This window comes from Vulpes vulpes, chromosome 9, assembly GCF_048418805.1.
Source record: "Vulpes vulpes isolate BD-2025 chromosome 9, VulVul3, whole genome shotgun sequence".
In the NCBI taxonomy this organism is placed as follows: domain Eukaryota; kingdom Metazoa; phylum Chordata; class Mammalia; order Carnivora; family Canidae; genus Vulpes; species Vulpes vulpes.
This window is the reverse complement of record NC_132788.1, coordinates 9,421,211-9,445,845: the sequence shown is the minus strand read 5'-3', so window position 1 is coordinate 9,445,845 and position 24,635 is coordinate 9,421,211. Positions and strand designations below refer to the sequence as shown.

General features: G+C 40.7%; 1 protein-coding gene across 1 annotated transcript in view; it reads left to right on the top strand.

Moving 5' to 3' along the window:
- The window catches only part of FBXO36 (F-box protein 36), a 100,129-nt gene that overhangs the window by 64,225 nt on the left and 11,269 nt on the right, over positions 1-24,635 (top strand). Inside the window, exon 3 of the mRNA XM_072719317.1 lies at positions 17,047-17,219. Coding sequence (XP_072575418.1) covers positions 17,047-17,219 — 173 coding nt within the window. The remainder of the gene's footprint in view (positions 1-17,046; positions 17,220-24,635) is intronic.

The window sequence follows — 24,635 nt, the reverse complement described above, 5'->3', positions numbered from 1 at the left end:
GCCTTCGGCTCAGGTTCTGGGTCCAGGGTCCTGGGATCAAGCCCTGCATTGGGGTCCCTCCTCAGCGAGGAGTCTGCTTCTCCCTCTCCCTCTGTCCTGCCCCCCCCACCACTTGTGTGTGCACACTCTCTTTCTATCTCTCTAGCTGTGCTCTCTCTCAAATAAAATCTTTTTAAAAATATTTTATTTATTTATTTATGAGAGAGACAGAGAGAGAGAGAGAAAGAGAGCAAGAAAGAGGCAGAGGGAGAAGCAGATTCCATGCAGGGAGCCCGATGTGGGACTCGATCCTGGGATTCTAGGACCCCACCCTGGGCCGAAGGCAGGCGCCAAACTGCTGAGCCACCCAGGGATCCCCTAAATCTTTAAAAAAAAAAAAAAAAAAGATTGTAGTAGTTTCCTATTGCTCCTGTAACAAACTACTACAAATGTAGTAGCTCAAATAATGACAATTTGTTATCTTATTTCTGGATTAAGAAGTCTTGTCTGGCTAAATTCAAGGTGTTGGTAGGACTACATTCTGTTTGAAGGCTCTAGTGGAGCTTCCAGCTTTAGAGGTGCCTGCATTCCTTGGCTTCTGGCCTCTTCCTCCATCTTCAAAGCCCATGATGGCCTGTGCAATCCTTCTTGCTCTGATACTGCTTCAGTGGGCACATCTCCTTCTCTGACTCTACTTCTCTTGCCTTTCCTTCCTGAGGACCCTTGTAATTACATTGGGCCCACCCAGTTAATCCAGTGATCTCCCAATCTCAAGATCATTCATCACACCTGCAAAAGCCAACATAACATAAGGTCATATATGTAGCTTCTGGAGATTAGGATATGAGGCATCTTTGGCAGAGGCATTTTTCTGCCTACCACAGTGATATGTGTCACGATCTAAATTGCAAAATCAGGGATCCCTGGGTGGCGCAGCGGTTTGGCGCCTGCCTTTGGCCCAGGGCGCGATCCTGGAGACCCGGGATCGAATCCCATGTCGGGCTCCTGGTGCATGGAGCCTGCTACTCCTTCTGGCTGTGTCTCTGCCTCTCTCTCTCTCTCTCTCTCTGTGACTATCATAAATAAAAAAATTAAAAAAATAAATAAATTGCAAAATCAAAAACATTGCTGTATTCCCCCCCCCCAGATTTGCATATTATTTTTTTTTATTTTGTAAAGTAATCTCTCTACTCGGAGAGTATGGGGCTGAGAGTCACAACGTGGAGATCAAGAGTCAGGGACTCCACTGACTGAGCCAGCCAGGGCACTAGATTTGTATTTTTAAAAGACAAAATTCATATGTTTATTTAAAAAGTCATTCATACTTACATACATAGAAAACTATTAGCAGGCAGTTGAGTGTTGCTTAATACAGATGATTTCAATTCAAGTCTTGGCTTCAAATGCACTACATATGTGACCTTGGGCAAATGATTTAGTCTTTTTTTTTTTAATAAATCTTTTTTTTAAAAGATTAAAGAGATTAAAAAAATAAATTATTTAATAAATAAATTTTTTAAAGTAATCTCTACACTCCACATGGGGTTGAACTCACAAGCCCAAGATCAGGAGCCACTGCATGCTCCACCGACCAACCCAGCCAGGCGCCTCTAATATAGTGTCTTTGGATCAGTTTCCTCAACTGCTGATAATGGGAATAATAACAGCATTTTGCTTATGGGGTCCTTATGAGGAGTAGTTGAATGAAAAGCTTAGAATTTACCTAACACATAACAAGTTGCTATTAAAAAAAGAATTAAAACAATTTGTTTTGAAGATTTTATTTGACAGAGAGAAAGCACAAGTAGGCAGAGTGGCAAGCAGAGGGAGAGGGAGACTCAGGCCCTCCACTGAGCAGAGCCTGATGTGGGCTTGATCCCAGGACCCCAGGGATCATGACTTGAGCTAAAGGCAGAAGCTTAACCAACTGAGCCACCCAACCCCCCCATTAAAAAAATTTTTTTTTTAAAGATTTTATTTATTTATTCATGAGAGACACAGAGAGAGAGAGAGGCAGAGACGCAGGCAGAGGGAAAAGCAGGCTCCATGCAGGGAGCCTGATGTGGGACTCGATCCCGAGTCTCTAGGATCAAGCCCTGGGCTGAAGGCGGCGCTAAACCGCTGTGCCACCAGGGCTGCCCAATAAAAAAACAATTTTTTTTTCAATAAAAAATTTTTAAGTGAAAATTCCTTCTCTCTTCCTCCAAACTCCATTCCCCAGAGATAACCACTATAAATAGCTTCTTGTGTGTTTAAATTCTGTTTGGGATTGTGTTTGTTTACAGAAACAGAATCTTTAATTCTTTAATTTGCTTTTGCACTTACTACCTTGTGAACATTTTTCTGTTAGCATACATAAAGAAGTACCTCTCCCTTTTCCAAGACTGGGTGGTGTTTCGTTGTAGAAACATACAATCCTTAGTTGATGGGCATTTTCAAAAGCTTTTGGGCACATTGTGGGGCATATTTATCCTTGTACACTTATGTGAAAATACTAGTAACACAGATTCCTCATCATGGAATTACTAAGACCAAAGAAATGTACACTATTCATTTTAATGGCATATTTTATTTTAAGCATTTTGTTTTATTATTGAATCTGTAGTTCAGGGCTACCTTGACCAGCTTTGGTATTTCTGTTAGCTAGTTTGAGTATCACTGTCATGGGATACAGCACAAATGCCATCTATAATTTATTCGACCTTCATAATTATGCTAGTTTTGAAAGAATTTTAAATTGGGCAATTTACATTATTTCAACATTTATTCATAAAATGAGATTTCATTAATATGTTCATGTCACCGTATTTTAACTTTGAGTAATCCAAACTTTACATAAAATGCCAGTTACTTCACTGTCCTTACAAACTGCCCTCCAAAAAACTGCTGTATTAATTAGACTCCATCCAACAGGATATGGTTTTCTTGCACCTTTGCCATCACTAATTAGATATTACTATTCTTTTTCATATTTTCCAGTTAGACGGTGAAAATAGTGTCATATTTAATTAGCATTTTCCTGATAACTAGTAAGTTGAGCATCCTGTCATGTTTAATTACCATTTATATCCTTTCTGTAATTTGCCTGTTTGTATTCTTTGTCCACTTGTCTGTGAAGTTTGAATTTTTTTTCCTCTGAGACCTTTATAAATCTGAAGAAACATCTTTGGATTTTTTTCCCCCTAAGTTACAGAAATAGGAATGACCAGGAAATTAGCTATTGGTGAGATCGCTGGGTGGCTCAGTTGTTTAGCACCTGCCTTCGGCCCAGGGCGTGATCTTGGAGACCTGGGATCGAGTCCCACTTCGGGCTCCCTGCATGGAGCCTGCTTCTCCCACTGCCTGTGTCTCTCATGAATAAATAAATAAAATCTTAAAAAAAAAAGAAATTAGCTATTGGAAATATTTGTTAAAATTTAATTTAAGGCAAAAATATGCCTATCTAAAACTCAATTGAAAGTGCTGATTCAGGAGTTGAGGTTGAATCCAACCTAAAAATAAGTTGTTTTCCAACTTATGTCCACTTTAAAGTTGGTTACTTTGATCTTCGAATGAGTTATAGTGGTGGTTAAGTATTTAGGCCAATCCACAAAAATCCCTGTGATAAAACCAGACAACCATATCTGCTGAACTAAATGACAAAAGCTTTTTTATTTCTGCTACTGCCTGTAAAGGGAAACATGGGTGATAGAGTTTAGATGTCAAAGAATTGAAATTCTCTTGGACATTTAGATGATTTATGAGGAATATGGGACTGCATGTTTGAAGTGGGGGACTAAATGGAAAGTTGATAATACTAATCAATACTAATAATCCTAAGATATTGGCCTGAGTTCTAGATCTTAGGAATATTGGTATCCCTGAAATAAGAGAGTGGGAAACAATTGTCCTTATCTTATTCCCAAACCTGCACCAGCTCTATGCCCTGGATCCATGATCCATTTTCTCTGGGTCCTTTCATCACTTAGCCTGAATCCCAGCCTTTGTCCTGGGACTTTATTTTCTCAGGCCTACCCAGCACCTCTTAGTGTACTGCCCTCCTTCTCTTTGCTCTCTCAAATTATTTGCTCCTTGACTTCAGGCTGGATTTCTAAGTTTCTGCCGACCTGGAGTAGGGCCCTGTGGGTAGAGGTGGTGTGGGAGAGTGTTGGAGGCAGAAGCACTTTGAGGAAGCATGGGAGCCTGGCTCTAGGCTACAGAGCAGGGAAGGCAGATCTCAGCAAGACTCTTCTTTTATTTTATCATTTTTTTATAAACTAATTTTCTGAGATTAAAAAAATGAATACATATATATACAAATAGTAATACAAAAATTAAATCAGTTTCAAGAGGTTTTAGAATAAATGTAAGTTTCCCTTTGGCCCCATGTCCCCAGTTCCTATGACAATCATCGTTAACAGTTTTCTTGTATATCCTTCAAGGAATGGTCTATGCATATATACAAAATACGTTAACACAAAAAGAAGAATCTTATATGTTGTGTTCTATACCTTGTTTTTTAAAAGCTTTAAAATTCAGAAATATCCTAAGTGCACAAAAAAGAAGATAATATTATACCAAACACCACTAACAAAAGATGTTAACATTTGTCACTTTACTTCATTTTATCCAAATTATCAAATATGTTGGTGTACCTTGCTCACAATATCCTCTTCTTTTGATGTCTGTAGTGTCTGTAGTGCTGTTCTCTTTTTCCTTCATTGAACGGTAATTTGTGCTTTCTCCCTTTTTTTCATGATCCCTTGCTAGAGGTTTATTTATTATTATTATTATTATTATTATTATTTTAATATTTTATTTATTTATTCATGAGAGATATAGAGAGAGGCAGAGACATAGGCAGAGGGAGAAGCAGGCTCCCCCAGGGAGCCCAATGCAAGATTTGATCCAGGTACTGTGGGATCGTGCCCTGAGCCAAAGGCAGATGCTCCACCACTGAGCCACCCAGGTGTCCCTCATTTTATTATTTTTTTCTTAGATCTTTTAGCTCTGTTAATTTTCTCTATTTTTATTTATTTATTTGGTTTTTTTAATTGATTTCTGTTCTTACCTGTTTTATTTCCTTCCTACTATTTCCTTGAGGTCTTATTTGTTGTTCTTTTCTTAGGTTCTTGAGATAGAGGCTTAAATCATCATTTTCAGCTATTTTTCCCCTAAATTTTCTTTAAGTGTAGCTTTGCAGGTTTTGATAAGTTGTTTCTTGATTCTCCTTCAGTTTAAAATATTTCCTGAGTTCTATTTTGATTTCTTCTTCAACCCATAGACTACTTAGAAACATTTTGTTTAATTTCCAGGTAGTTGGGGATTTTTTGGTTACTTTTTCTTGATTTCTAGCTGATAACATGTGATCAAAGAATCAGATACTCCAAATGGTTTTAATTTTGTTGTCATCCTATCTCAGGGCCATATTAATCTCCACTTCATCATCCCGGGTTCATTATACATGCTGCTGCAGTGAATACCATATTTATTAAATATCTTTAAAAACATAAAAATGTTACATACATAGTCATATTTCTACCCCTCTCCTATTTTCCCTCCATTCCCTTCAACTAACTGTGCTAAAGTTAATATTATTTCCAAGGGCATACTATTTTACATAGTTACAAATACATACATAATATATACTATTTTTGTATGTTTAAAATTTTACATAAATGGTGTCCTAATATATTATTTCCAACTTCGCTTTATTTTTATTTTTTATTTTTAAGAAATATTTTATTTATTTATTCATGAGAGACACAGAGAGAGAGGCAGAGACACAGACAGAGGGAGAAGCAGGCTCCCAGGGAGCCTGATGAGGGACTCCATCCCAGGACCCTGGGATCACCCCCTGAGCCAAAGGCAGAAGCTCAACTGCTGAGCTACCTAGGCATCCCTCTAACTGTGCTTTATTATTTAACAATGTTTTTGAGATTTATTCATGTTGATTATGTAGTTCATTCGTTTCAGTGGCTAATGGTATTCTATTATTATTTTTTTATTTTGAAGATTATTTATTTATTTATTTATTTATTTATTTATTTATTCATGAGAGACAGAGAGAGAGAGAGAGAGAAAGAGAGAAAGAGGCAGAGACACAGGTAGAGGGAGATGCAGGCTCCATGCAGGGAGCCCGATGTAGGACTTGATCCCAGGTCTCCAGGATCAGGCCCTGCGCTGAAGGTGGCACTAAACTGCTGAGCCACCAGGGCTGCCTGGTATTCTATTATAAATCATAGTTTATTCAAACATCTCCCTTACTGAGGGTGGCTAGGTGGTTTCCACTATTTTGCAGCAATAAATCTTCATTTATCCCTGTGCAACGTGTGCGTTGGGTGTGTAGAAGTGTATTTATTGAGTTGTAGGATATGGACCTCTTCAGCTTTACCAGGGATTAATAATATGCCCTCCAAGGAAATGAAATTAATTTATACCCTCCTTGGCATTTTATGAGAGATGTTATTTCCTTATATTCTCACCATTTTCTGTAATCAGAGATACATACTAATTTTTGCCAAACTGGGTGAGTAAATTCCCTGATTATAAATGAGGTTAAATATCTTTTCTTATATTTATTAACCATTTGGATCTTCTCTCTTGAGAATTGCTAATTGACTTCTTTGCCTATTTCTTCTTTTTTTGTTATCCTTTTTTGTATTGATTGTAGAGACTTTTTTTTTTAAAGGACTTTATTTTTTTATGAATGAGAGACACACACACACAGAGGCAGGGACACAGGCAGAGAGAGAAGCAGGCTCCACGCACCGGGAGCCCGACTTGGGATTCGATCCCGAGTCTCCAGGATCAGGCCCTGGGCCAAAGGCGGCGCCAAACCGCTGAGCCCCCCGGGCTGCTCTGATTGTAGAGATTTTTTTTTTTTTTAAGATTTTATTTATTCAGTCATGACAGACATAGAGAGAAAGAGGCAGAGACACAGGCAGAGGGAGAAGTAGGCTCCATGCACGGAGCCCGATGTGGGACTCGATCCTGGGTTCCCAGGACCACGCCCCAGGCTGATGGCGGCGCTAAACCCCTGGGCCACAGGGGCTGCCCCTGTAGAGATTTTTTTATATGCATATTTTGAGTACCAACTTTTTAGTTAAATGTGCTATAGAGATTTCACTAAATTTTTGGTTTAACTTTTCACCTTGTTTATATGTTTTTCCTATATAGAAGTTTATAATTTTAATGTAGTTCAGATTTGTCAATCTTTTAATATATGGCTTATATACTTGGGTTTTGTTTGAGAGATCTTTCCCTACTCTGATTTCATGAGGATATATTACCTTTTTTAAAAAAAATTTTTTTAAAGACTTTATTTATTCCCGAGACACACACACACACACACACACACACACACACACACACACACAGAGGCAGAGGGAGAAGCAGGCTCCATGCAGGGAGCCAGAGTGTATGACTCGATCCCAGGTCTCCTGAATCACACCCAGGGCTGAAGGCGGCGCTAAACCACTGAACCACCCAGGCTGCCCTTTTTTAAAAAAATTTTTTTTAAAGATTTATTTATTTATTATTTATGATAGTCACAGAGAGAGAGAGAGAGAGAGAGAGGCAGAGACATAGGCAGAGGGAGAAGCAGGCTCCATGCACCGGGAGCCCGACGTGGGATTCGATCCCGGGTCTCCAGGATCGTGCCCTGGGCCAAAGGCAGGCGCCAAACCGCTGCGCCACCCAGGGATCCCCTTTTTAAAATTTTTTTAAAGGGAGTGGTAAGGGAAGGACAGAGGGTGAGAGAGAGAATCCCAAGCAGGCTTGATGTCAAATGCAGAGCCCAAATCAGGGCTCGATCTCACAACCCTGAGATCATGACCTGAGCCAAAATCATGAGTTGGATATTTGACTGAGCTATCCAGGTGCCCCTAATTCTAAGTTATAAAGATTAAAATTCTATCTTAAGATGATAGAAAACTTGCATGCATGTGTTTGCAAAGTCAAAACTATAAAACAATGTACATTCAGAGACTTGGTTTTATCTCTGTCTGTTCCACCCTCTCCTTCTCTTGCCCTAGGTTAACCACTTGTTGGGGCACCTGGGCGGCTCAGTGGTTGAGCATCTGCCTTTGGCTCAGGTCATGATCCCAGGGTCCTGGGATGGAGTCCCGCATTGGGCTCCCCATGGGGAGTCTGCTTCTCCCTCTATCTGTGTCTCTACCACTCTCTCTCTGTGTGTCTCTCATAAATAAATAAAATCTTAAAAAAAAAAGACATAGTTGTATTTGTTAGGTACCCTTTCAGTGATTCTTTTTTTTTTTAATTTTTTAATTATTTATTTATTTATGATAGTCACAGTGAGAGAGAGAGAGAGAGGCAGAGACATAGGCAGAGGGAGAAGCAGGCTCCATGCACTGGGAGCCCGATGTGGGATTCGATCCCGGGTCTCCAGGATCGTGCCCTGGGCCAAAGGCAGGTGCTAAACCGCTGTGCCACCCAGGGATCCCCCCTTTCAGTGATTCTCTGCTGATATGAACAAATTCATATATATATAGCATTCTATCCCTACTGTTTAACACCTTACTTTTCCACCAGACAGCCTGGAGATCACTTTGCCTTTAGAGATCTTCCTCCTCTTTTTCTTCCTCTACTTCCCCTACTCTTTCCCCCTCCCCATCCTCTCTTCCCCCTCCTTTTTTTCTCACAGCTACATAGTATTTGTGTGAACGCACCAGAATCCCAGTGATGAAAATTTGGGTTCTTTCCAATTTTGTGATAATATAAGTAATGCCAAAATGAATAACCTTGTGCATGGGTCATTTCATATTTAGACAATGTATGTTTGTGAGATTACTGGGCCAAAAGACAAAAGCATGTTAAAATCATCGCTTTGAATTAATTGTTGCTGGTATGTAGAAAAGTGATGCTGATCATTTTTCAGTGGGTGGGATTTCTTGACTTTTGTGTGTTATTTAGATCATCTGCAATATTGATAGTTTGTCCTTGCTTTCTAACTCCAATGCATTTTTATACCTTTTATTTACTTATATTTGACCTCTAGAACAATGCTGAATAGAAACGGTGATGAGAGTGGGCATTCTAATCATGCCTGACATGAAAGGCCATACAACATCATGGTTAGGAGATGCACAGTGGAGCACACTGCTTGGTTCAATCCTTGTTCTCACTATGTGACCTTTCTCACTGTGTGACCGTGGACAAGCCACTTCCCCTCTCTATTTCTCATCTTTCTTTCTTTAAGAGGGAAATCATAATAGTACTCATCTCATAGAGTTATTGTGAGGACGAAATGATTATATGTATGATACATATGTACTATATGTGCATGTGTATGTATGTACATATATATTAGAGCTATACCTGGCTAATATTGGATACTGTACAAATTCATGTTACTGTTACTATTATCATTATTATTTAAATAAGCTCTGCACCCAACATGGGGCCTGAACTCACAATCCTGAGACCCCGGGTCATACACTCTACTTTTTGAGACAGGCACCTTGTTATTGTTACTATTATTGCTACTACTATTAGGCTTCTGGTAACTAGCCTATTTCAGGTTTAAAAAGTTCCCTTTTAAATTTATTTTCTAAGACTTTTTATTCATAAGTAGGTATTAGAATTATATGAAATAATTTTCCTATATTTTTGAGATGATCATTTTTTCCCTTATTTGTTAATATGGTGAACTATATTAAATAGTCTTCCAAAGTTACTCCATCCTTGGATTATCCTGGGATTAACTCTACTGGTCACAATTTATCTATACTTTTGGTTTGTTGATAGATTCAACTTCTTCCTAACATTTTATTTAGACTTTGTGCCACGTATGTTCCTAAGTGATTTTTCATATGCAACTTTCTTTTGCCTCCCATCATTGCGAGTTTGAGCAACCTCGTAATTTGAGTTGGGGATTTCCTTCTGTTTCTATTATTTGGAACAAATTATGTGAGATATGGATTGTCTGTTCTCTGAGAGTTTAAGGTTCACCTGTAAAGCAGTGTAGATCTGAAGCTTTTCTTGAGGTTTTCCTTTTTAATCCAATCAGTGGGTTCAATTTATTTACTGTTAGTCTCTCAGATTTTCCTTTTCTTCTTGAGTCAGTACTGATAACTTATGTGCTTCTGAAGGGTTGTCTAATGGGTCTGATTTTAAGTTAGTATAATAATTTTTCTCAATTATTGTAGTATATTCGTTTTTTTTTTTTTATTCCTGATAGGACTGAGTTATGCTTTTGTGCTTTTTTTTTTTCTTGTTTATTCTTGGCAGTTTATCTATTTTATTAATTTTTTAAAAAATCAATCTTTTGGTTTCCTGATCACCTCCATTGTTTCTTTTATATCTTATTAATATTTGCTCTTATCTTTATATTTTCTTCTAATTTAGGGAGGTAACCAATTTTTTTAAAAAATATTTTATTTATTTATTCATGAGAGACACAATGAGAGAGAGAGGCAGAGGGAGAAGCAGGCTCCATGCAGGGAGCCCAATGCGGGACTCCATCCTGGGCCTCTAGGACCACGCCCTGGGCCGAAGGCAGGCGCCAAACTGCTGAGCCACCCAGGCATCCCCCTTTAATTTGGGTCAATAGCTAACTAATATTTGATCTTTGTCTTTCTATAGCAATGTCCAATTGAATAACTCTTTTTAATACTGTTACTCAAATATTTTATAATTTCACTTCTGTGTGATGCATCAAGTATTGATAGAAGAAATTTCCCACTACAGTGGAGGGTTATTAATTTTTTCTTCATAATTCTATCAGTGTTTGTTCTGTGTGTTTTGTTAGGAGTATACGAGTTTTTTTTTTTTTTAAGATTTATTTATTTATTTGAGAGAGAGAGTTTGCAGGGAGGGCAGAAGGACAGGGAGAAACTTTAGCTGCTCTTGGACCCCCACAAGGGGCTTGATCTAAGACCCTAAGATTGTGACCTGAGCCAAAACCAAGAGCCTGATGCATAACCGACTGCCCCTCCCAGTACCCCAGGGGTATACTAGTTCAGAAGTATTAAATCATCCTGGGGAATTATTCCTTCGTGGTTCCTCCTTACCTCCAGTGGAGAGATTTACTAACGTATGTTTTGTCTGGTAATAGAACTCTATCAGCTTTCTTTTGGTTTGAATTTGTCCATATTTTCCCATTCTATTAGTTTTACTTTTCCTTATCATTTATTTTTAAGTATGTCTCTTATAAATAGTATAGCCAGAATTATGTGTGTGTGCTTGCATGTGTTATTCCAGTCTTTTAACTGGAATGATTAGGGATGCCTGGGTGGCTCAGCGGTTGTGCATCTGCCTTTGGTTCAGGTCCAGATTCCAGGGTCCTGGGATTGAGTCCTGCACCAGGCTCCCCACAAGGAGCCTGCTTCTCCCTCTGCCTATGTCTCTGTCTCTCTCTCTCATGAATAAATACATAAAGTCTTAAAAAAACCTGGAATGATTAGTTCATTTACATGAATTGTGATTACTAATACACCTATTAATTTTCATCATCCTGTTTTGTGCTTTCGTTTAATCCTGCTCTTTGCTTTTTTGTTTCATTTCAGTTTTCTCCTTTCTGTTTTGTTTTCTTTACTCCATTTTTTTCCCCATTAGACAAAAGCCTACATTTCCCTCCATACCATGAAAACATGGCCATGGGACCCCATTTTGCTCAGTAAGTTGTGAGCTGAAGTTGTTTCATAGAGCTTCACAGAAGGTGCAGACTTAGCTTTCATGGACTTAGCTTTCATGCACATTTTAAAAATATATATTTTGTAATTAATTGATTAATTATTTATTTTTAAAAGTTAGCTCTATGCCCAATGTGGAGCTTGAACTCACAATCCAGAGATCAAGAGTCTCATGCTTTACTGACTGAGCCAATGAGGCATCCCCAGCTTCCATGCACGTTTTTCTTACTTGCCTTACCTCTTTTACTTGCTGGACCATGATTACGATGCCTAGGGCATAAAGACAATCTTAGAGTGACCCTGAGAGTGACAGCCACATCCTAAGAATGTGGAACAGAAAGATAAAAGGACCCATGGACATTAATGACATAATGGGGCTCCTGCACCAGCCTTGTTTAAAATTTTTTTTTATTTTTAAAAAAGATTTTTAAAATTTATTTATTTAGAGAGAGAACAAGCTGGGGGGAGTGGCAGAGGGAGAGGGAGAAGCAGGCTCCCCCCTGAGCAGGGATCCCAACGTGGGGCTCTATCCCAGGACTCCCCTATCATGACCAAAGGCAGAGGCTTAACGAACCGAGCCACCCAGGTGCCACCTGCCCCAGCCTTTGCTGTCCATCTCCAGACTCTTAACTGCGTGAGGGAAAAATAAACCTCTATTTGTTGTCACCTTAAAATGAGTTTTCTATTTCATTCAGCTGTGAACTAATCAACTGATTACAGAGCAACTATTTTGGGAGTTATCCTTATACATTTTTTCTTCCTTTCTCTTTCTCTTCCTTCCTCCCTCTGTTCCTTGATGCTGTCCCTTAACATTTTAACACGTTTAGTTGAACTTGACTTATGAAAAGCTAATATTTATCAGTATTTCTCTGTGCCTCTTGAATATCAAGGGCCTTAGAATCTTTACATTCTAAGCCTCTACCTTATATTGTAATTGTTGAGTGGCGTTTTGATTTGGCTTTGCCTTGTTTGACAACTCTGCCAGTTGGTTATTTCGAACATGTTTTATACAGTAGTACTTGTTTAGATTTGCCCGTGTTTACTGCCATTTCTGTCTTCATCATTGCTTCTGGAATTCTCTTCCTCCCTTCTATGCAAATTTCTTTCTTCTTGCAGTATATCCTTAGTTGTTCAGAATCTCATCACATATATCAAGCCCATAGGTGGATGGGGCCCTTCAGGTAAAATGCCTCAAGTGTAGCTCCTCGGAGATAGCTCCTCTAGATCTGAAGCCTGTGAATTAGAGCAGTTTTCTGTCCCTCTCCATCTGACATGTAATGGTGGGAACGGCTTGAGACAACCACTCTATATACTGGTCCATAGAAATTCTCAAATCCATTAGGGCATGGGTTATCAGGTCTTTTTTTTTTTTTTTAAGATTTTATTTTTTTATTGACGAGAGACACAGAGAGAGAGGCAAAGACGTAGGCAGAGGGAGAAGCAGACTCCCCATGGGGAGCCTGATGCGGTACTCGATCCCAGGACTCCGGGGATCATGACCTGAACGAAGGCAGACACTTAACCACTGAGCCACCCAGGTGTCCCTGGGCTGTCAGTTCGTGATGAGAGCTCAAGATCTGGCAAGAATTCTTCATTGGAATTACCTCCTGGACTCTTGGTTCCGTCGTCAGTCATCTTCCTGGTCCACAAAAGGTAACCCATCTTTGAAAATTTAGTTTTCTCAGCCTACTTCCTGCTTGTAGTGTTTCAGTGTCTCAAGTCTTTTTCCTTTTGCACTGCCTCTGACTCTTTCAGTTCAAGCTGCCAGGTGGTGTTTCTCATGGAATTCTCTTCGAAAACTTCATGTGTCGTCTCTTATTTTTGTTGGGGTTCACTCCATGAAGCAAAGCCACACTCACTCAACTTTTTGAGATAAGCCCTTCCTTAACTTAGTTTCTGCTCTTGACTCCTTTGGCTTTCTTGAAACTCTAAAATTTCACTGAATGATTCTTAACAAAGCATTTCTCAGTCACTCCCTCAGCTTCATCTTCATACCATGTTCTCCTGAGATTGTTCTGATTTGATCTGCACCTAGGAGCCATTCCTTTTTCTTTTTTAAGATTTTATTTATTTATTCATGAGAGACACAGAGAAAGGCAGAGACATAGGCAGAGGGAGAAGCAGGCTCCCTGCCATGAGCCCGGTGTGGGACTTGATCCCAGGACCTCGGGATCACAACCGGAGTCAAAGGATGACGCTCAACCACTGAGCCCCTCAAGTGCCCCCTCAGAGTCATTTCTTAATTTTAGCATTGTTTTGTCATCTGAGGAGGCAAGAATATTCAAAACCACTAGATCCTGGCAGCTTTTTAGGAAACCTCCTTTAGCTTCTCTCTTTGCTCTCACATTCTACTTTAAGCAGCAAGAAGACATCAGATAGCATGTTCAACACCTTGCTTGGAAATCTGTGTAGCTGAATCATACCCCCTTAAGTCTATTTCTTACTTCACATATCTCAGTAGGCAATAATGTTTCCGCCACGACAAAGCTCTCCCATCCTCTGGTTTGTAATAATATTTTCTTCACTTTCCTTTTAGCCCTTACCTGTAAAGCCTCCTCAGAGTACCTCAAGTTTCTACTAACAGCTATTTATTTATTTTAAAGATTTTATTTATTTATTCATGAGACACACAGAGGGAGAGGCAGAGACACAGGCAGAGGGAGAAGCAGGCTCCCTGTCAGGAGCCTAATGCAGGATTCATTCCCAGGATCCCGGGATCACCATCTGAGCCAAAGATAGATGCTCAACCGCTGAGCCACCCAGGCATCCCAACAGCTATTTATTTATTATACTATTTATTGAAAGCTCTTCAGCCTTGCACTGAACACCCTCCTCAAACTCATTCAAATTTTCCATACACTTTCCAATTTCAAAGATACTCCCATATCTTGGATTTCCATTATAGCACCACAACACTTGGAGGTACTCAAATCCTTATTGTCTACTGTTGTGTAACAAGTTACCCTTATTACTTAATGGCTTGAAACAATAATAAATGCTTATTAATTCAAACAGTTTCTTAGGGTCAGGAATTTGGGAGTAGCCTAGCTCGGTTGTTGGGTCACATATAGTGTTGCATGGAACCTCGGTCATCTGGAGGCTTGACTGGGGTTTGAGGCTCCAATTCCATGTTGACTCATAGACGTGGCTGACAAGTAAGTGGCGGTTGTAGGCAAGAAGTTTCAATTTCTTTCCCCATGGACCTCTCCAGAGTGCTGCTGAGCATTGTTAGCATATGGCAGTTGGCTTCTCCCAGAGTGAGTGATCCAAGAGGCAGCAGCAAGGCAAAATCCCCACCATCTTTTATGACCAAGACTTGGAATATCATTCATGCAATATCCTCTGGTTACATAGATCAGCCCTAATTCAGTGTGGGATGGAAATGCAGAAATATAAATCCCAGAGAAGAGAATCTGCAGCGCCATCTTGAAGACTGGTTGCCATATAGTCCAAAATGAAGGCAGTGGTTTTAACTTTATTTTTTCTTATTTCAAAAGAAATAAATATTGGTTACATTAAAAAAGATACAAAAAAGCAAAAATATTTTTCTAAAAATTCCAATATTCATACAGTTTGAAACCATCACATTATATCCCTAAGTGTATATGGCTTTTTATAATTTTAAGGACTTAACTGGTAGAGACTTCATAAAGTATATCCAAGTATGCATTGAGCATGTTTTCTGGCCTTTAAAAATGGACAGACATCTCCAATCATATTAAGGGATGTTTTATTATACTAAGGGCTTTTTTTTTTCTTCCTCCAATAAGTAAGTATTGCTTTCTCTGCTTTTCTGCTGGTGGGCCAGGAGCTCTCCACACCAAATCTATCCTTTAGAGTTGAACTTTTGACAGGCATATTTTTCCAACTCTGGAAAGCCCTTGGACTTTAGAAGTGCTTTAAATTGGAAGCACTTGGAATTCAGAAGCCACAAAAATGCTTAATGCCTTTAGAATGCTGGACTAACCAGTTTTGGAGAGAAATCTTATATACCTGGCTCTTCTAAGTTGCACAATTAGAGCTTTTATATAAACATGGTCTTCACATCCATTCTGAAATCAGATACCCATCAACCAGTAGAATCACAGTTCTGCTGATTTCTACAGGGAGCCCAGTGTTCCTGACAACACCATCCCACTTACTCCAGAAAGAATGTTCTACAGTGAGGAGGGAAGGTGTCCCCAAATCTTGGGTATTTAGTCCCTGTAGAAAACTCTCTCTTTTGTAAGAACAGGTGTCCAGAAAGGCTAGTTATAGTGGTGCTTTCGGAGTCAGAAGAGAAAAAAATGAGCTTCAAGAAACCAAGAAAGTCCCCAGCTTTGGGATCATTGGACTCCACATGCTTATTATATCATCACGCTGTCTTCCTCTCTTGTATAAAGAGGTATCGGTCTTCCTTTCCTCCCTACCTCCCTCTCTCCTTCTCTCCTTCCTCCTTCCTTCCTTCCTTCCTTCCTTCCTTCCTTCCTTCCTTCCTTCCTTCCATCCTTCCTTCCTTCCTTCCTTTCCTTCCTTCCCTCCTTTAAAAAAATTACACTGGTAATACAGGTTTATTGTAGAAAGATGAGAAAATGCAGATAAACAAAAGGAACAAAATGAAATTTGCCAACCAGATTTCACCACTGTTAAAATTTGAATATCCTTCCAAATGTGTTTTCCTATTTATTAGCCATTTCTTGTTTTTTTTTTCAGGGAACTGGGTTAAAAAAGCAATAAGCTATTGCTTTCTTGCATTGAACAATAAGCTATTGCTTTCTTGCATTTAGACAGACCATTATATGGGTTGATTCTTTATGAACTATTTCCTAATTTGGAAATAACTGAAAAAGTATACAAAATATTAGGCAAAATTTAACACAGTTTTCATGAAATATCCTCTTATTTTCTTCTTTTCCTCTTTCTATTTTTTTCCCCATTATGTAAAGATAGAGATGAAAGAAGGCAGAGAAGAAAAAAGGAAATTTGGTGGAGGTATAGTATATAACAAGAGAACAAAAATCAACTAAAACTAAGATATATTAATATATTTCAGACCAATTTGGGAAGAGGGAGGGTAGTTGAAAACCCACATGGACCAGCATCCTTGCCTGTTTGGGGATGGCAGTGAGGATGGTGCTAAGGCTCGTTAAGTCAGTTGTCTGGACTGGAATTTGGTGCTGATGAGATCAAGGGGATGTAGTTCATCACTGTTAAACAGTGAGCGTCCCTCAAAGGTTCCGATCTCATGGCAGGGACAGCACTAGGAAAGCAACGCCTCACAGATGCTTGTCACTGGTCCTAAAGGCCGCTTGGTGAAGGTGAGAATGACTCGGCATAATCCAACATCACTCCCCTGGGAAGAATGCCCTAAAGCACATTTTACTGATAAAGATCATAGTTTTTACTTGACCGCACATGATAACCTTGTTGGTTTGTTGGTTTCTTTGAATTACAGTTCAAATTGCCTTAATATTTGGTGCAAGAGTATTAGACTATGTCTTCAATTTATGTGAAGGTAAATTTGACTTCCTTGAACGGCTCTCAGACAATTTGCTCCTGAGTATCATTTCTTATCTGGATCTTGAAGATATTGCCAGGCTTTCTCAAACATCACGCAGATTTGCAAAGGTAACAGATAATTATTTTGTGTTTACGTAGATTTTTCCTTTAGCTTCCTCAAAGTCTTGTCTGTCTTTCCTTCTTTCTTCCTTTCTTTTCTTTCTTTCTTTCCTTCCTTTCTTCCTCCCTTCTTTCCTTCCTTCCTTCTCCCCTTCCTTCCTTCCTTCCTTCCTTCCTTCCTTCCTTCCTTCCGTTCTTTCTTTCCTAAACATAGTGGTTTACTGTTTGCATTCATTTCGGCCAGCATTTGCTGAACACTTACTTTATCATGAGTACTGTTTTAGGCACAGAGGCAGCAGAGATGAAAAGACATTATTCCTGTCCTCAAGAAATTTACAGTCTAATAGGAGAGAACCCAAACAGATACAGATTGTCACAATATAATGTGAACAATTCAATAAAGGATGTGTGTATGAAAAATAAAAAAAGGATGTGTGTATGAGGTACAAAGATTGTGATTTCCTCTGCCAGGCTTCTCAGAACGGGCCACTTTATCTGGGTTTCAAGGGGAAAATAAGAATTCACAGTGGTTTGGAAGACTAGAGGCAGTTCAGGGCAAGGAGCATTCCAAGTCCAGGCAACAGTTCAGGCAGAGGTATGGCCTCATGAAAGAAGATGGCAAGTAGTGAGTTTTCTATCTGTCTTCCTTTCTTGCCATATCAGCCCTTTGCAGATTTATTTATTCACAATGTGGGTGGTTTGGGGGAATTGTTCATCATAATGCCCTGCTCTCCTCCATGCCCCAAACTGACCAAAAGGACTCTCTCTCTCGCTACTTTGAATTCTCAGCAGAATGACCAGATCGGAAGGCACACTTGGTGCTGGTTTCACCCAATGTCAGGGCTTTGATGTACTCATTGTTGGTTCCTCTCCCTGGAACCTGGAAGGTGCCTTGGTTCCTGCCCTGTCAGCTATTCCTAAACACACATACTGTCCTTCCATTAAGTCCTTTTTTGGCTTAAATTAATCAGAGTTGGAGTTTGAAATGGAAGAAACCTAACCCGGTATTTAGTTGTAATATACTGGGGGGAATGTCTGTTTATAAAAGAGCATGCAACATTTCCCAAGATGATTTAAATCATAATTTTTTTTTTTAAGACAGTATTCAGAGGGCTCCTGGGTGCACAGTCAACTAAGCATCCGACTCTTGGTTTTGGCTCAGGTCATGATCTCAGGGTTGTGAGATTAAGCCCTGAGTTGGACTCAGATGCTTAACTGACTGAGCCACCCAAGCACCACCATGCATTTTTATTTTATTTTATTTTATTTTATTTTAATTAATTAATTAATTAATTTTAAGTAAGCTCCACACCCTGAGATCAAGAGTTGCATGCTCTACTGACTGAGCCAGCCAGCTACCCCTAAATCATAATCTTGTGATCTAAAAGGCCACTATTTTTTTCACAATAATGCCATAATATTTCTTCATATATATTAATTTTAAATCATTCAATCTGTATTACTTCATGTGTTGCCTTTGAGGATAAAAGCACATATTTCCTCCTAAAAATGGAGAGCTAGAGACAAGTATTATGAGTGATCACTGTATATTTTTTTGCTGTTAAAAAATGTATTAAAGTTAAGATTTGCTACTGATAAGTTGATTGTTCATACTTTCAATGAAAAAGAATTTTAAATACATAAATATACTAGCGGGGGTCTGTTGAAATCTTCTGCTAGGGCCTGCGCTTGCTTGTTCCTGAAATGAAGTGGAAGGATTTGACAGGATGGCGGCGACTGCAGTGTCTTGTGCAATTTATTCCTCACGCTAAGCAACTGCCTTCTCTCCAGGTTTTGCTCACTTCCACTCTTGATGACTCTCCCTCTTAGCATCCTGCCATTATTTCAGTGCAGTCTTGGAAATATCCTCCGTAATTTACCTGCTGTTCTAAAGTGAGGCTTTTCTAGATGGCTGATTTCAGCTCTCAGTATCCTTGCAGAGCTGAATTTTTTGAAGCTGGAGAATGGTCCAGGGCTGCTGCCTTTTCCCCTCCGTGTAATGGCAGCCACTCATTTCTGTCTGCAGTCTACATTTTATCCACCTACCATTTACTTACTTTTCACCTACATCTATAAATTATTTTTAGTTACCTGTTTTGTCCTGCCATTTTACTACCTTACTATTGGAAGGAAAAAAAGCTTCCATTTCAAATTTCTGCAGACAAAGGTATTAGGAAATTATTTGTGTCTATGTCCAACCCTTTCTTCTGACCTCAGGAAGGGAGGTGTCCTTTCCTCTGGGAGGCTGCATCACCTGCCCCCTGGCTCCAAGGTTCGACCTGAGGGACTTTAGCCTGCCACTCATCTCCTTTCTCTTCCGTGGTGTTGTTATTTTTAAAAACCTTTCTTTTCCTTTTCTTTCTTTCTTTTTTTCTTTCTTTCTTTTTTTCTTTCTTTCTTTCTTTCTTTCTTTCTTTTTTTTTAAAGTAGTCTCCACACCCAGTGTGGAGCTGAACACAGCTGATCTCATGACTCTGAGATCAAGACCTGAGCTAAGGGTCGCCTGGGTGGATAAGTGATGAGCATCTGCCTTTGGCTCAGGTCATGGTCCTGGGGTCTTGGGATCGAGTCCCACATCAGGCTCCCCTCAGGGAGCCTACTTTTCCTTCTGCCTATGTCTGTCTCTGCCTCTCTCTCTGTGTCTCTCATGAATAAATAAATAAAGTCTTCAATTAGAAAAAAAAAAAAGAAGACCTGAACTGAGATCAAGAGTTACACGCTTAACTGAATGAGCTACCCAGGTGCCCTTAAAAACCTTTCTGTTTATAAATAATTTTACGTTTGCAAGTGTTGCAAAGATAATACAGTTTGTGAATACCCTTCACCAGCTTCCCCCAACACTGACATCTCACATAACGGGGACATTTATCAAAACTAAGCAATTAATACTGATATAATACTATTAACTAAGCCACAGACTTTATTCATATTTCATCAGTTTTTCCACTAATGTCCTTTTGCTGTTTCAAGATCCAGTCTGGGATGCTACATTGCACTTAGTTCCTATTTTTAAATCTTTCTTTCAATTGTTTTTTCCTCTCAGTACATTAATTTTTTCAAATCAGCCTCACCCTTCAAAACTCAAAAACTCTTGACTGTTTGTAGCCTCTTTCCTTTCCTCCTTGGGAAAATAACAAAACAATGTAAAACAGCTTACAAGGCAGTTCACCCTCAACAAACTAGGATCATCAGAGTGAGATTTTATAATCTATGATGAAATGAGGACAGTAACTAAATGAGATACAAAGAGTTTGTTATCAAGTCAAATTTTTTCCATTGAAATGACTTTTTTTAAATAGTAGGCTCCATGGCCAATGTGGGGCTTGAACTCAAAACCCTGAAGTTGAGGGTCTCATGCTTCACCGACTGAGCCAGCCTAAATGGTCATCGTTTGTTGGAGGTTAGGCAACAAAACTTTCCCTCTATTTTGGAGAGAGTTAAAATGTCCCTTCTTTTCTGAAATAATCATTGTAACAAATTATCCTTACTTGGAAAAATTAAAAACCCAGTAACCTTATTTTGGTTCTTAATTTTTGTTTTGTGTGATTTCTAAAAATTTCACTGGTCTTGTGACATCCTGAATTCCAAAGCCACTAGTCTACTGTCAGCCTATCTCACCTCCCTTTTCTCCCTCTGTCCATGCCTCAGAAATATCCCTAATATCCCTGGCCTCGTTCACAGTAACCCCTTCATTGTCACATCTAAATGGCCTGTTTCAGGCCTTCCTCTTCTTGATCCATCTTTGCGTCCAGGATTCTCTACTGGCTTTTCTTCTGGCCATCTCTTGTGTTCCAGGTAGGATCTCTTTGGCCTATCTAGCGTTTGGCATTTGCTTATGCTGTTCCCTTTCCTAGGAATGCCCTGCTTCAAACCCACCTCTCTTAACTCCCGCTATCTGCTCTTGCTCTGATTCCATGCTGATCCAACCACAGAGCCTCCATGGATGAGCACCCGAGAGCCTGGTTGCTGGATGGTTGTATTTCTCATGGTGAACAACAAAGAGGCATCCTCCAGGAGCTTGGCTAATATGAGAACATCTCTGAAAGGTGAATGAATCCTATGTCATGGTATTCTGGAAAGTCATCCTGAGGGCTAGCCCTGGGATTGCGGCAAGCTCCTGTCAGGCAATGCTGCCAGGAAGGAACCTACCTGGGGGCCTGCTGGCTTGGCCTAGGGGGCACCAGGCCTAATGCTCACCTTTTTCTGCAAACCACAGCAGAGTAGACACAAAGAACCTCTGCAGCTAGATGAAAGGCTGAAGCCCAGACAGGGTAGGACGATGGTGACTAGTGTATAAATATAGTCATCTTGGTTGTGACTCAGGATCAGCTACAAACTCCCTCTGAGCGTGATTCCCAAGTCTGGCCAAGTAGGCAAAGCACCTGGGGAGCAGGTGAAAATAGAGATGCCAGGCCCACACCCTGGTAAGGGGTTGGCAAGGTCTGAGGTGCACCCAGCATCTGTGCCCTTGATGTGTTTGCCTGTGTTTACAGGAACCCAATTCTGAATCCAGCCCAAGAATTTGATATTAAAATGGTACAGAGAAAAGGTTTCAAGAGATTCTCAAAGTCTGGAAGATTAGGGGTGGGGTGGAGTGGGGTGGGGTGTTTTCCTATCTTCACTGTGTTTACATCAGACGAGACAGAGAGCTGGGTTCCGCTCTTCGACCAGCCACTCCCTACTAGGAGCCTTGGACAGCACCCGTATTCTCTCAGAGCCTTAATGTCCCCATTTGTGAAAGGAGAAGTCTTAACCAGGTCAGCCCCAGGATCCCTTTCAGCTTGCAGATACCACCAGGTGTGTTAAGTTCATGCACCACCGCCAGGGGGAGCTAAATCCACGATGAGCGGAGCAGCTGGACCCATAGTCCGGATGCAATACCTCGTGTTTCTTCCCCTGGCATCTACCAAGCAAAGAGCCCCAGGGCTTGGGCATCCTAGATGGGGGCATTCTGTAGACCACTTTATGATATAAAACATACTGTAAATATTTCCAGTCTAAAATATGAGTCCCAAATGAAGTTACGGTGGTGGAAATTTCAGCTCTCTTTTGAGAATCCTTTTCTTTGCCTCCAAATCTCACAAGTTTGCTTCCATAGTCTTCTTTACAGGGGGTACACTGATGTCTTGACACGTATGGTGCCCGTGACGGGGTAGTCATCTACCCTCGTGTTAGAGTTCACATCTTCGAAAGGAGGATCCGTCGATCCTTTTCATTTTTCAATATTAAGACATTTTCTAAGAGTTTCCCTAGTTGCTTATATATAGAGTGTGTTGTGATCTGAGTAGAGAAATTAGATCTCGAAGGACCGTTGAAGATGGGATAAGATAGTAAATGATTGAGCTGATGTCAGAATGTCCAGGGGGCTGTCAATAGCAGAAGATTCCAGTGTTGTTGTGTCACAGTGACCATTATGTGAACGTGTAATACTTTTGACTTTGATATACACGCAGAAAGGATCTTAAGTGATTATGCTTTGTTATATTATTCATTTCTATCTGGAATTCCTTCCTTTCCCTTATTAGAGTACTTTTAGAGTAGCATAAAAGTATAGGGAAGCATAAAAGTAAGAAATCCTGGCTGCCTTCTGCTCAAAGCTGGAAGTAATGGTGTCCTGAAATAGGGGTCATGCTTACATGTTTCCCCCATCCCCAGAAGGAAGCTAGGATGAAGGGGAGCAAGAGGGCAGAGCCCGGGCCAGGCCTCTGGGTGGTGCTCCTGGGAATGCCTGGCTGCCTGGGCCTGTGGGCAGGGTGGGAAGTGGGTGACAGAGTGAACTGAAATCGTGGCCCATGGTCAGAGGACAGGAATCGGGGGCACACATGGTTCTCCTTCAGACAGCTGTGGAATGCTGGGGTGGGTTCCGATCTGGGTACTGAGGGCGGGGTGCAGCTTATGAGAGACCGGTAGAGATGGTGGTGGTGACAGGCAGGGCAGGACTGTGTCCAGGACAGGAGCAAGCACCAGCTCCTTTGAACATCTGTGTGTGTGTGTGTCTGTGTGTGTGTGTGTGTGTGGTGGTGGTGGGGGAGGGGGAGGGGATGCTTGGTAATCACTCAGGCCTGCCTCCCAGAGATAAGGGAAGCAGTTGGGCTTCCCCACCTACTATGTTCTCTGAAACTTTTGGGGCATCAACCCTTTGGTGTGGTGCTAATTGTACCATGTCTAAGCCCACAGGTTAGGGGGTGAAGGCAATTGTTCTCCTGACCTCTCGCTGGCCAGGGCTGGATGCTCAGGGGACCATCTGGGATGATAAGACTATGCCCTATGAGCGCATGGCTGGATCCAGTTCCCTTCAGTTTGGTTTCTATGATCTGGAGGGTTAGAACATCCTAGAACTTGCTCTGGAGCATTGTTGTTGTTTTTTATTTTTTTAAAGATTTTATTTATTTATTCATGACACAGAGAGAGAGAGAGAGAGAGAGAGAGGCAGAGACACAGGTGGAGGGAGAAGCAGGCTCCATGCAGGGAGCCCGACGCGGGACTCGATCCCGGGACCCCAGGATCACGCCCTGGGCCAAAGGCAGACCCTCAACCCCTGAGCCACCCAGGCTGCCCGGATGGTCAGCATTGTAGTTGGTACAAGGTTTTGTCTGAATTCAACTCAAGTTTGGCCTTGTTAGTATGATTCCAACATCAGCACAGGGCCTATTGTGGTTATTTAATTGTGAATCTGTCTTCTCTAGTATTTTCCATGCTTGGCAGATAGAAGTTGTGAAGAGATGTCTGCATGACTGGATGGAGGGCAGATAGATGTCTTGGCACTTCCGATCCTTAAATTCACCTAAATGACGGATCAGAAGAGAAAGAACATTTTCCCTGGCCTTAAATTCTGTGAACATGAATGACTTAATCACAGTATTCACTGTCCGTAAATATGTGGTTCCTTGGTCTCTCTCTGTACTCGTATTTGGCTTCCCATTTCCCCATTCTGCGAACCGATGGGTTTTCTTAAAATTTTCCCCAGACTCCCCAACCATGGCCCTGAACTGTCCGCCCAGTGGCAGCTCACTGCGTAGGGGGCCTCTTTCTGAGACATGGGTGAGGTAGCCAGTGGTTCTGTTGCCCTTTCGGGCTTGTTCATTATATATATTCCACATGCTTGACCCGTGTTATTCTTGATCAGCACTAACACCTTAGTATCGTTTCCACGTAATCATAACCAGACCATGTACTGAGTGCCTACTGTGTGCGAAGCACCGAATGCATGTGGTTCAGTGTAATCCCCAAGCCCTGGGAGGTGGACGGGTAGGGACTATCCTGTCCTGATTTTATGGAGAAGGAAACAGGCTCAGATAAAGTCCACCGACAGTGAGCACTGGAGCCAAGTACTGTGCCTGGGAGGGTTTGCGGCACAGCAGCTGGGCTGAAATCACTTCATTCTGCTCCTCCGATGACCCAGCCCAAGGCTGAATGTGGAGACAG